Source organism: Dendropsophus ebraccatus, chromosome 11 (genome assembly GCF_027789765.1).
Source record: "Dendropsophus ebraccatus isolate aDenEbr1 chromosome 11, aDenEbr1.pat, whole genome shotgun sequence".
In the NCBI taxonomy this organism is placed as follows: Eukaryota; Metazoa; Chordata; class Amphibia; order Anura; family Hylidae; genus Dendropsophus; species Dendropsophus ebraccatus.
The window spans coordinates 22,210,959-22,224,201 of NC_091464.1; the positions used below are offsets into that span (position 1 = coordinate 22,210,959).

At 41.8% G+C, this 13,243-nt stretch overlaps 1 protein-coding gene across 1 annotated transcript in view; it reads right to left on the bottom strand.

Annotated features, from left to right (window-relative positions):
- Window positions 1-13,243, bottom strand: part of TAFA3 (TAFA chemokine like family member 3) — a 287,624-nt gene that overhangs the window by 146,636 nt on the left and 127,745 nt on the right. Inside the window, exon 2 of the mRNA XM_069945453.1 lies at window positions 2,961-3,076. Within this exon, the coding sequence (XP_069801554.1) occupies window positions 2,961-3,075 (115 nt within the window). The 5' untranslated portion in view covers window position 3,076. The remainder of the gene's footprint in view (window positions 1-2,960; window positions 3,077-13,243) is intronic.

The following is a 13,243-nucleotide window of genomic DNA, read 5'->3' on the forward strand; positions in this document are numbered from 1 at the left end:
AGCCGGGATCAGCGCTGTTCACAGCGGGGTCCCGGCGGGACCCCTCTCTGAACACCCCGCGCGGCACCATGATGTATCAGATACATCATGGGTCGCTAAGGGGTTAATAGTAAAAATTATGAAAGGATGGTAAAAAAAAAACTGTGTGTGAACAACTGATAAATAAATTGCATTGACGTCAATTCAATTTTGGCAATAACGGGTGTTTTTTTAAAATAAAAAAGCCGCCAACTTTTCTCTTTTTTTCACGTAAACATAGCCACAAAGTGTAACCCTAGCCTTTAGAATAGGAAATCCAGATTGCCATTTTGTTTAAAGAGTAGTTATTGAAAAAAATATATGTTGCTCGATGGGGGTCTCTTATTCAGTACCCCCAATACAGTATATGGATTGTGGTTTACCTTGGAGAAAGATGCCCATATAAGAGTCTACCCCAAATTCACATTTTCTTCTCTTTTTTTTTTTTTTTTTTTTATTTCCAATTAGGAGGGCAATAGGCTTTTCATACACATAAGTACCATTGATGGACATTTCTAGGCCAATGTTTTTTTATAATTTGGTTTTATACTAGTCAATGTTTTTATAATATTTTCTAGACTATGAGGAATATGTAATGTTTACTCCAGTGAGTAGATTTTATTTAGATTTTTGCACCAATTACTCCTACTGTTTTAGTTCAGTCGATAACTGTTTAACATTTTCTCAGCAAGAGATAATCAGCAGCCGGTTCAAAGAATAAAAAATGTACAACGCGTTTATGGGTAAGCCATTACTTCACTGAAATTGACATGAAAGAATGACTTATATGATAGGTCCATCTCCGTTAATGATACAACCACTTGAGTTTTTATAAAAAATAAAAAAAAAGACCATTTAAGGTACGCTGAAGAGCAGAGTGCAGAACCCTGTAAGAAATTGTCAGATGTTTTATGAGGGTAGTGGAAAAAAATTATAGTGTACAGCCATATGGTCATCATAACCTACACTTCTTAATCTAAGGTATATGCTGTACTCTACTTGTAGGTCTACTAAGGCGAGCGGGTGCAATTTCATTGCATGGTTAAGGCATAGTAAGGAATAACAATAATATAAATGCTATAATGATACACACAGTGATAATACTGAAAGCTCAGCTATGATTTGCTCAAAAGAAATTGGAAAAAAAAAAACAGTTTGATAACCATTTAAGCATAAGAGCTCAGGTTTAGGGATGGTCCGAACCTGCCGAGGTTCGGGTTCGTATGAACCTGAACGCTCGGCAATAATTCCCGCTGTCTGCCCCCTCCGTGCAGCGGGCGGATACAGCGGGAGGAACGCCTGGAAAACTGGGATACAGCCTATGGCTATGGCTGGATCACAGTTTTCCAGGCGGTCCTCCCGCTGGATCCGCCCGATCCACAGAGCGGGCAGACAGCGGGAATCATTTCCGAGGGTTCGGACCATCCCTACTCAGGTTATTTTCATTTAAACAGGTCATGAAGTTTGAGGATTATACCTTATAAGGCTATGTTCCCACTACGTAAGTTCTGTACCTGCTCTGGACAGGTTCCTGACTAGTGATGAGCGAACATCCTGATGTTTTGTTCGGATCCCGAAAACGAACGTTAAAAAAATGAACAAATAACGAACATACAGTAGAAGTGTACGTTTCGGATTATCAGTTGCAAAGCGTAAAATACGTCATAGCGGAACAATTACGAGGTGCAAAGCATTAGCTTATCTTTTATTCGCCCGTGTACATGTATGCAATGATGTGCATATATGCAACACGCAATAAGCGCAAAGGATTGCTAGGCTGCAGCATACAGTCAGCTCAGCAAGTCAAGATGTCCCCTTTTTTTGCCTCCAAGAACTCAAATACATTGTAAGGCTATGTTCACATTACGTAAAAGTAAGGCCGTTGGTGCAGTGGAACAATGCCTTACTTTTAATGGGATCCCGGCCGGAGCGTATACACATTGTATGCGCTCCGTATGGGGCCGCAAATAACTGACATGTCAGTTTTCTGCAGCCGCAATTCAATCAATTGCGGCCGTAGGAAACCCTGTCAGTTCACACTATGAAGCGAGCGGCTCCGGCCGCTCGCTCCATAGTGTGCAGGGGAAAACTCTTATGCGGGCGCACGCTGATGCGCCCCCATCAGAGCTCTGCGGCCGGACAGATCATCCGGATCATATCTGCGGCCGGACAGATCATACTAGCCACGATGATCCGGGCAGAGACCGGCTGTTCCATGACCCGGCCGGGGTTACGGAACGGCCGGATGTTTACGTTGTGTGAACATAGCCTAAAGATAATGGACAGGATGGACTATGATGGATGCCTGGTCACTACAGGGTTAAGAAATGAATCCTTATAGTGCTAAATAGCTGGATTCTGTCACCCTCCCTACACTGACAATTTCTCAACGCTCTAAGCCCTACTCGGTCAGCTCTCCCTCCCTACACTGACTTACTACCACTGTGAACATTTACGAATACTAGGGGAGATTTATTAAACATGGTGTAAAGTAGAACTGGCTCAGTTGCCCCTAGCAACTAATCAGATTCCAGCTTTCATTTTCCAAAGAGTCTGTAAGGAATGAAAAGTGGAATCTGGTTGGTTACTAGGGGCAACTGAGCCAGTCTCACTTTACAACATGTTTGATAAATCTCCCCCACTGTGAATAAATTTATGTTCGCTCCTCACTATTCCTGACATGGACAGAGGTGGCAGCAAAGAGAACTGTGGCAGATTGGAAAGAAAACACTACTTTCAGCGGGATATACAGCAGCTTATAAGTACTGGAAGACTTAAGATTTTTAAATAGAAGTCATATAAGTCCTTATAACTTTCAGGTTCCAGTTGATTTAGAAAAAAAAAATGACCAGAGTTCTTCTTTAATAGTAAAATAGTAAATAGTAAATCTATAGGATGGAACAACAACTGAATTAAAGCCAACAAAGCGGCCTTGTCCATACCTGAGTGGATTCTGTGGTGTGATGATGCTGCAGCTATACGTCCCCATAGGGTTAAAAGGCAGAGGGTGAGAACCAATACCCATCTGATGAAGCTTTGTATCTCTCTTTTACCCATTCTGAAAAAAAAAAGTAATAAAAAATAATGTTGTAATTGATATCAATTTAATCATACATAAATCACACATCTGAATTAACAAGGTGATTCACTCTTTTATATAACTAATAAAAACTTGTGACATTTTTAAAATACTCCTAATATTATTTCATCTTTGCTTATTGTCAATTTCCTACTGCTTTGGACAGTTCCTGACATGGACAGAGGTGGCAGCAGAGAGCACCGTGTCAGACTGGAAACAATACACCACTTCCTGCAGGACATACAACAGCTGATAAGTACTAAAAGACTGAGGATTTTTGAATAGAAGTAAATTACAGATCTATATAACAGATCTATATATATATGATATAAGAAAAAAACTTTATTAAAAAAATAAATAAATAAAACAGTAGAACATTATATTTTTACTAGGCATTATATGCACTCTGTCACCAAAATATAACAGGGATTGTTCTAGGCTCTTGGCTTGTTCACTAATTACATTAATGACATGACAGAGCGCCACCCAATGGACCACATTGATTATAATTGGGTGTCCCAGGTTTCTGTCATGGTGCGCAACATTACAACTATGAACAGAACCTTAGTCATAATTCTACATAGGACCATCCCTTTAAGGCCGAGAAACAAAGTCTCTCATGACTGTTTAAACCTGTCGCAGACAAGTGCTTCTCTATGCTCAGACATGTATATATTTGTCTTCATCTCATGGGTAATGTCACTGTACAACGCTGGGTGACAGTACCAATTCCTACTGGAAAGTAGCAGCCAGTGCGTTCAGCTGGGGCCTAATAATGTGACAGGAGCCCCCCAGGGGGAGCGTGGTATGTAAGTATCGACTGCTTATTATTTTTTCTGCAACTCCAGAAATATGCAAAAACATATGAATGACCGGAATGACCTCTTTTTAATATAAGATGGCTTAAATACTTTTTGAAGTTTAAATCAGCGTTATACATTTGGCCACTAGGTGTCTCCATTCCTTTCAAACTGTGGTCCATGCTCCCTCCATGCTGAAACCGCAAAAATTAACCATCCTCAGACAATAAGGCATAGTGGAGGATTTACAGGATAGCTTAAAATAAGGCTCCTCCTGAAAGACCCCCACTGCTACCCTCTGCCACCATGCTGTTACCCCCTGCCACCCTCCACCACCAGCCCCTCGTGGTCCTTCACTGTGGGCGCCACAGACATACCACTGTTTCATGGCCCCCATATCGTGCCGCATGCCTGAGGTCATGTCCTCCCTGCACACCCGGGGGTCATGTCCTGCCGCATATTCCGAGGTCCTACTGTTGGGTGACATCACTCAGCGATGCTCCTGCCTGCAGCAAGCACATACTGAGGGCCCAGCACTTTGGTAAGTATTCTTGAGAGGAAAAGGAAAGGGGAAAAATAAAACATCCCCTGAAAATAGGACCTAGCGCATCTTTGGGAGCAAAAAGTTATATAAGACACTTATTTTTGAAGAAACAGGGTATGTGATCTTTTCAAGCATAGTAAGTGCCAGCCCTTTGTCCGGCCACAGACATGGCTTGGTATTAGCTGACAACCATTTCTGAGTGCACGGAGCGAGACAAGTCTTCACTGCACATGTGTACTGCAGAGATGCAGAGAATCCTGGAAGTGCTTGCATTGTATGGTCAGCTCTCCTGTCACACAGCACCAAAACCTCTGTAACCACACAGTGACATTATACTGACTGAATTGTTGCATAACAAAGCGCATTATATCCTGGTAAGCTGCAGAGTTGATTAATATAAAGTTAAGTTAACTGCCCTCAGCTGATATATAACCTGCATATGGAACAGGTGCCTTTCCTTACACAGGACAAAACACATGCATGGAGGGAGCATGGACCAAAGTTTGGCTGTATGTATAATGTTGATTTAAACATAAACTTTTTAAAATAAAGTTTATATACAAAACTGCTTGTGATCACAACTAGAAATGAGCAAAACGAATCTGGTGAATCAAGATTCTCTACAAATTGCCTTGTCAATTCAGTTTGTTCTGCGAATTGAATTCCCACCAATTTGTTTAGGAAATTCGCAAAGAAACAAAATGATGGCCACACATGCTGTCTTAAGTGTCACTGGGCAGGACAGGGGGATTAACCATAATCCCTATCAACTGCAGGCCCCTCTATGATGTCAGCACCTCCCCTCTATATAAAGTGGTTCGGTAACGGAGGTGGCCAGTGGCCAGAGAGCAGGATGGCAGCAGGCAGTTACAGCAGAGCAGGGAGAGACTAACAGAGTGATATAGGGATAGAAAAGAGAGGATAGGATGGCTGATTGTGGGTAATGTCAGCCCCCCTCTATATAAGGAGGCTTGGTAACGGAGGCGGCCAGTCGGCTGTGTGTGGAGGAGAGAGCAGGATGGCAGCAGGCAGTTACAGCAGAGCAGGGAGAGACTAACAGAGTAATATAGGGACAGAGAGGAGAGGAATAGCAGAAATTGAATGAGTTACTGGCTGATTTACATTTTTTTTATACTGTGATTTTCTGATTTTTGACTCTTTTTTTACAACAACATGCTTTAACAAATTTGCCTTTCTGTAATAGACCCAGTATTGTAGCTACTATAGTTATGGCTTTACTCGTCTCTAATCACAGCCCCTGTTGGTTAAAAAAAAAAAAAAAAAAAAGCAACAGGTACACTTTAAACAGTCAATTTTTCCTTGCGTCTTCCATGACAGACACTCTATTGGACGCCTTCATTAGACATGTACTGCCCGTCACAAAGCGAGAATATCAAGAAATTAACAGGCACGACACAGAAAGAAATCCCAGCCCTGGCGACCTGTACAAGTCATTAAGCTGGAAGTAACCTGCTATCTTTTCCTCATCCTTGCACAATGTCAATAATTGTAGCTTCTTGATTCTGCGGGACTGAGCCATGCAGGAAGGACTTGTTAGCAGAAGCCACCAGGATACAAAGTCCTTTCTAACGTATTGGTTTCTTATTACCACAACCCACCTGGGACCGGGACAAAATGTTCTTGTAACACACAGAGTAACTCATAGGGAAACAGACATGTTGGGAGTTCACAAATCTCAAAGGTGAAATTAGTCCACTTGTGTGGGAGCATATGCGAGCGGTTTATTCCGATAGCAGCGGATATATCCGCTAATATGAGGCATGGGAGGACGTATTTAGAGAAACAATGTGCTCTTTTGTTCTGCGCGAGGTCGCAACATTTCAAATCCTGCCAATAATTGTCATTTCTTCTGAGTAATTGGAAAATATGACTCATTAGTGATCATTTGGTATTCAAGGCTGTATAAGTTTCCTCTATTATTACATATTTATCACACAATATGGTTTCTACCCCTCCCCCTATGCAGATCAATTCTAGTAAATACTTTTATTTTCTGTAAATTTCTCTAGTTCGCTATTCGCTTCAGTTCTTCCCAATAGAAATCTATGAATAAATTATCTGTTACCAGTCAGGGTGTGTCCCTACTAGTGTCGGTCTGGGGTACCTTACTATAGCGACTTTACATAATGCATGTGACCAGTAATGCTCGCTCACTGCTAGTAACTTGCCAACAGATTTAGGTATAAGAGGGGAATGCACATAACTCACAGGCTTGTGCAGCAGTGCTGGGGGATTATATGTCATCCTGGAGCTGTTAAACAGGGAGGCCCAAATCTTGCTCAGGGGCCCACTAAGGAGTAGGGCCCACCGGGAGATTCCCCTGCTCCCCTGTTGGCCAGTCCAAGTCTGGTCCCTACAGTGACAAAAGGCAATCACAACCCAAACTGTCTATTTTTTCATGTATGTCCTGGGGGAAACACAGAGAAACACTAACAGTAAGAAAAATGTTATTGCACAAAGAAAGGTCAGGAATGCTAATAATATATTCTATTGATACAAACTGTAATGCCGAACAAAATCTAATCACATAAAACATAAAAAGGTAATAAACTGCTGACTAATACTTTCTGTTGTGTATAAAACAAGAGTGACAGCCCACTCAGCCAATCACAGGCTGCAGCTCTGTCCCATCCCAGTCAGCCTGTGATTGGCTGTGCGAGCCTTCACCAGAGAAGACTACAGGACGGGAACAGACAGAAGAAGAACCTCGGGGAAGAGAGGACATGTAAGTATAATGAGCGGCTTGTTAAAGTTCCTTTTTGCACAAACCCGCACTTTACAAAAAAGTTTGGCGAACCTGCCGCACCGAACTTTTCAGAAACTCATTTCTACTCATCACCGTCAGCTCTGCCCATGGAACAAAGCATGTATTCAAAACTTTCATTGTCTGAGTTTCCTCATTCCTTTGAGTCTTGTAAATTTGCAATAAAAAAAAAAATATTTATATATATATAATTTTTTTTTTTTTTTTTTTTTTTTTTTTTCAAAGAATGGACGTCTTGGTGTGTATTGTCAGTAAGCCACACACACCCAGAGCCCCAGCCCACGTACTAGCAGTATCCTTTTACCTCGCTTCATACCAGTTTTTATATCCCACTTCCCTTTCCTGGCCCTTCCATCTCCTCCACCCAGAGAGCTGAATCTTTCCACTAGACTGTAAACTAACCAGGTGCAGAATTTACACTAGACCATGCACTGACCAGAGTAGAAGTTACAGTAAAATATGCACCAGGGGCAATATTATAAGTAGACTATGCACTGGGGGCAGGATTTGCCCTAGACTATGTCTTGACCCAGGGCAGCATTTACACTTGACCATGGACTGACTAGACTGACCACTAGTGATGAGCGAATATTGTTTGATCGAATAGTGAGATATTTAAATATTCGATATTCGCGCGAATATCCCGCGTATATTCGACAAATATTCGATAAGCGTTCAAATCCCCCAGCTTCCGGTTTTACCATCCAAATGGTCAAATAGATGTTTTTCACTAATCGAATACTTGTTCCCATAGACTTTAATGGGATTGAATATTCGATCGAATATTCGAATATCTCACTATTCGCTCATCACTACTGACCACAATTACAGCATTAGAATTAGGGATATGGGATGGATTATGGAAAAGTTTACACCTGACTGTGCAGTAACTGAGGGCAGCATTTGCATTATAGAATGGACTGGGCAGTATTTAAGGCACCATTCATTTGCATTAGGGATGTCTATCATCATCGGAGCAGAACAAATAAAATACATGAATATATGGTATTTAACTTTGTTTCTTTCTACTTTCTAAGTCTGAAGACTAACCTTTAGTAACTTTGGTTTCTGATGACAACAGATCACACATTAACAGGTAGATAGTGGTGGTACCCCCTACCAGTTCACAACTATACCTGTTCTCTCAGCTTCCGTGCCAGGATTTTATACACAGTCTGTCACCTCTTTTCTAGTTTGTAAATCTCTCATTTTAGTCAAAATGCTCAAATCTACTCCTTCATTGTATCAGTAGGATGCACGTTCTACCACATTCACCTAGAAATGAATATTGAGGTTTCCTACTCTTTGTATATTGTTATAGATTTAAAGGTGAACTGCTGGAAAATTAGTTTTTTTGTTGTTTGTTTGCTTTCAGCTGGTAGAAAATTATGTATATTTAAACTACTTTTATTTAAAAATCTCCAGTGTTCCAGTACTTATCAGCTGCTGTATGTCCTGCAGGAAGTAGTGTATTCTTTCCAGTCTGACAAAGTGCTTTCTGCTGCCACCACTGTTTGAGACAGGAACTTTCCATATTAGTAAAAGGTTTGCTACTGCTTTGGACAGTTCTTGTTCTGGACAGAGGTGGCAGCAGAGAGCACTGTGTCAGACTGGAAAGAATACACCTGATGCAGGACGTACAGCAGCTGATAAGTACTGGAAGATTTGAGATTTTTAAATAGATATGATTTACAAATCTATATAAATTTCTGCTACCCGTTGCTGGAGTACCCCTTTAAGAAAAAGTTACCATGTGTAATGCGACATAAATACCACTCTCTGTATAATCACACCCTTATCGCTGCTGTTTATCTGTATGCCTTCGCCTTGTGCTTTTTACACTGGTATTAAGAAAACACAGATGCTGTAAATCCAAGAGACTGGTGGGGAATTCTCGCATCGTATTTCTATAAATCACATCCACAATTAGCGCATTATTATTCCGATGTAGTAGACGGTATTGTAAAACATAATTATAGAGATCACATTAGTCATAGTGTGATGGTACATGTAAATTGCATTGATGAGAGTGTATGCTGGCAAATTAACTTATCTCACATCCATATAGTAATCAGTCTTCCTGTTCTTCACATTCCTCCTGTTATCACTTGAAAAGCTTGATGTATAAAACCCTGCGTATATTCTGATGCCTGCCTTCTCGATTGACGCCTAATCTGCAGTTGTGTCTTCACTCTACTGCTTTCACAATGGATGCTCCCAGGGCGTGCTGGAAGCTCACTGAACAATTACATTACATTAGAAGTCTCCAACCTGGCTCGCTACAACTTCCCGCATGGCTGCTACCAGGGATGGGGTTCTGCAACATCTGGAGATCAGGGCCACAATCAGGGTAGGAAGGGATTCATTTGTTTGGTGTGTGTGTGTGTTAGGGGCCTATTCCGCGGAGCCATAATCGGCCGATTCGGCCGATTATCGCTCCGTGGAATAGAGACAACAATCAGTCGATAATCTTGTCATCGGCTGATCGTTTATTTAGGATCAAACCTAAAATCATCGGGCACCCACGGAGACTGACGATTTCAGCAGCACCATACATTACCTACACATGTTGCAGGGCTTCTCCTGCGCTCCTTTTTCCTCCTGATCCCGCACGCAGCAGCAGCTTCTGAGCGGCCTGTTGGCTGACAGACCGCTCAGCCAATCACTGGCCAGGACCGCCACGTTCAGTGATTGGCTAAGAGGTCTTTCAGCCAACAGGTCACACCGAAGCTGCTGCTGCGTGCGGGATCAGGAGGAAAAAGGAGCGCAGGAGAAGCCCTGCAACATGTGTAGGTAATGTTTGGTGTTTAACAAGGGCTGCAAGGACATACAATGTCCCTGCAGCCCTCGCTAAACGATTATCGGGCCGAGGAATAGGCTCAGTAAATAAGCCATGATGTAACAGATGGCCCTGGTCGGCCCGAGGAATAGGAGCCTTAGGCTGGAAACAAGAAGTAGTAGATTTTCGGCTCACCTAGCAGTACACGACCAATGGATTTCTCAGTCCTCAATGTCCACAATACAGAACGAAGAAGGTCAGCACTTGATTTTAAACTTTGGGGGAGATTTATCAAACTGTTGTAAAGTAGAATTGTCTTAGTTGCCCCTAGTAACCAATCAGATTCCACCTTTCATTTTTAAAAGAATATGTGAGGGAATATTCCCCCTTGTCTTTATTTTCAATTCATTAAAAGTTTCAGGATGGATACAACAGTAAATACACACATATCCGACGCGTTTCTGGCTGTCAGCACTTAATCATAGGCCTGAGAGCCAGAAACGCGTCAGTAAGTGTGTATTTGCTGTTGTATCCATTCTGGAACATTAAACGGGTTGAAAATAAAGACAAAGGGGGAGATTTATCAAACATGGTGTAAAGTGAAACTGGCTCAGTTGCCCCTAGCAACCAATCAGATTCCACCTTTCATTTTCCAAAGAGTCTGTGAGGAATGAAAAGTGGAATCTGATTGGTTGCTAGGGGCAACTGAGACAGTTTCACTTTGCATCATGTTTGATAAATCTCCCCCAGTGTTTTAATTCAAGTGCTGATCTTCCTTTTTTGTATTGTTAGGCTGGAAACACAGGATATTTTTATTTTTTTATTTTTATTTTTTAAACCTGACCCTGCAGGTTTTGTGTGAAAACAAGAAAAGGATCTAACAGAAAATAGAAGTACAAGTCCTCCCTTTATATTTGCCATCCCATAAGAATTAATTTTCAATTAGTTTTCAAAAATAACCCTGCTATTTGCGTTTCTAGCCTTAGGCCCCGTTCCCACTGAGCAAAGCTAGCGGAATTCCGCGACGGAATTGCCCGCCGCGGAATGCCGTTAGCCCCCGCTCATAATGGGAGTCTATGGGAGGCGCGCGTTGCTGCTCTGTATGCGCTGAAGAATGAACATGTTCATTCTTCAGCGCGGACAGAGCAGGAGCGTGCGCCTCTCATAGACTCCCATTATGAGCGGGATGCTAACGGCATTCCGCGGCGGACAATTCCGTCGCGGAATTCCGCTAGCTTTGCTTAGTGGGAACGGGGCCTACGGGTATGTGCACACTACGGAACCCGGGCGGATCAAGAATGAACGGGTTCATTCTTTGGACGGACGGTGAAATTGGAGATGCGCACTGCCGCAAGCAGTAGGGAGCTGCGGAATCCGCGGCAGGTGATCCATCCGGGTTCCATAGTTTGCACATTCCCCTATACTTACTTTGCTGCAGACTATTCTCTCTCTGTTCTGAAGTCATCCAATAATGGAGAAGATCAGAGACAGGAGAGCTGTCAAAAATCAAAAATTTTACTTTGCGATTGATCTGAAATCGCAACAGTCACAGTTTAACTTATTCACATGCATATATGTGGAGTTGCACTAACATGCAGCAACCCCAGACTTACTGTACATGCTTGTAAATTAGTGTTAATGGAGATTGAATTGGCCCCACTAACTTGCTGGACACATCTCTGCGAAGGTGTGCCCATCAGTCTCTGGCGGGTTGACAATTTAAAAAACCTGGCATGAGGGCGGAGCAGCAGTGGCATGTAGTCACAATACCTCTGCCCTCTTTCTAGCCACTTAAGCTTGATTAGCAGCCTGAATGGTGGGAACTTAATGCAAAGGCTGCATGAGTAGCTGAGAAGAGGGCAGAGGCAGCATTACTACTACACCCCCAATGCCTAGATACCAGGAGCCAGTACCAAGCATTAAATATGTTTAGCATAGCATCAGAGAGCTGTGTGTGGCAACTTTACTGGGGTACTGGGGCCAGTTTACGCTAGAAGGTAGAAGGTGATTTGTTTTCTTCAAGGGGTTAAAGCAGTCTGGGTGGACTGATACTATCAGGTTGTCTTTACTATGGACTAAAAGATGTCACTTAAGGTCACCTAAGTGAAACATTTTCCATGAAATGTGCACCAAAAAATATTGAACTGTTAGTTCATGGTCAAGATAAAGTTTTCATGCACTAAGCCATGTCCATTCTTTGTGAGTACGTCAAGTTTGTTGGGAAAATGACATTTTATATAGTGGTAAAAAAAAATGTAGTTTTCATGATCGAAGAAGTTTTATCGATCTCCTGTGTTCTTCTTTGAAACACATAGGGCATATTAGCAGGTAAGTGGACCAAAAAGTCATGTCTTTTATAAAGCAGTGAGTGATCTATTTAAAAAAACATAGGAATGAATTTACAGAAAAACTATGGCCGGTGTACGCCAGGAAAACTCACAGATTTTTGCGCAAAAAACTCTGCCTCTTTTCTCTGGCGTATGCTCTGCACACTTAACCACTTCGGGACCAGACTAATTTTCATTTTTGCGTTTTCGTTTTTTCCTCCTTGGGCTTAAAAGGCCATAGCATTTTTACACCTACAGACCCACATGAGCCCTTATTTTTTGCATCACTAATTGTACTTTGCAATTACAGGCTGAATTTTTGCATAAAGTACACTGCGAAACCAGAAAAAAATCAAAGTGTGGTGAAATTGAAAAAAAAAACGCATTTCTTTTATTTGGGGGAAATGTGTTTTTACGCCATTCGCCCTGGGGTAAAACTGACTTGTTATGTTCCTCAAGTCGTTACGATTAAAACAATATGTAATATGTATAACTTTTATATTATCTGATGGCCTGTAAAAAATTCAAACCATTGTTAACAAATATACGTTCCTTAAAATCGCTCCATTCCCAGGCTTATAGCGCTTTTATCCTTTGGTCTATGGGGCTGTGTGAGGTGTCATTTTTTGCGCCATGATGTTTACTTTCTATCGGTACATTGATTGCGCATATACGACTTTTTGATCGCTTTTTATTACAATTTTTCTGGATTTGATGCGACCAAAAATGCGCAATTTTGCACTTTGGGATTTTTTTGCGCTGACGCAGTTTACCATGCGATATCAGTAATGTGATTAATTAATAGATCGGGTGATTATGCACGTGGCGATACCAAACATGTTTATTTATTTATTTACTTTTATTTAAAACCTGGGAAAAGGGGGGTGATTCAGATTTTTATTATGGGAGGG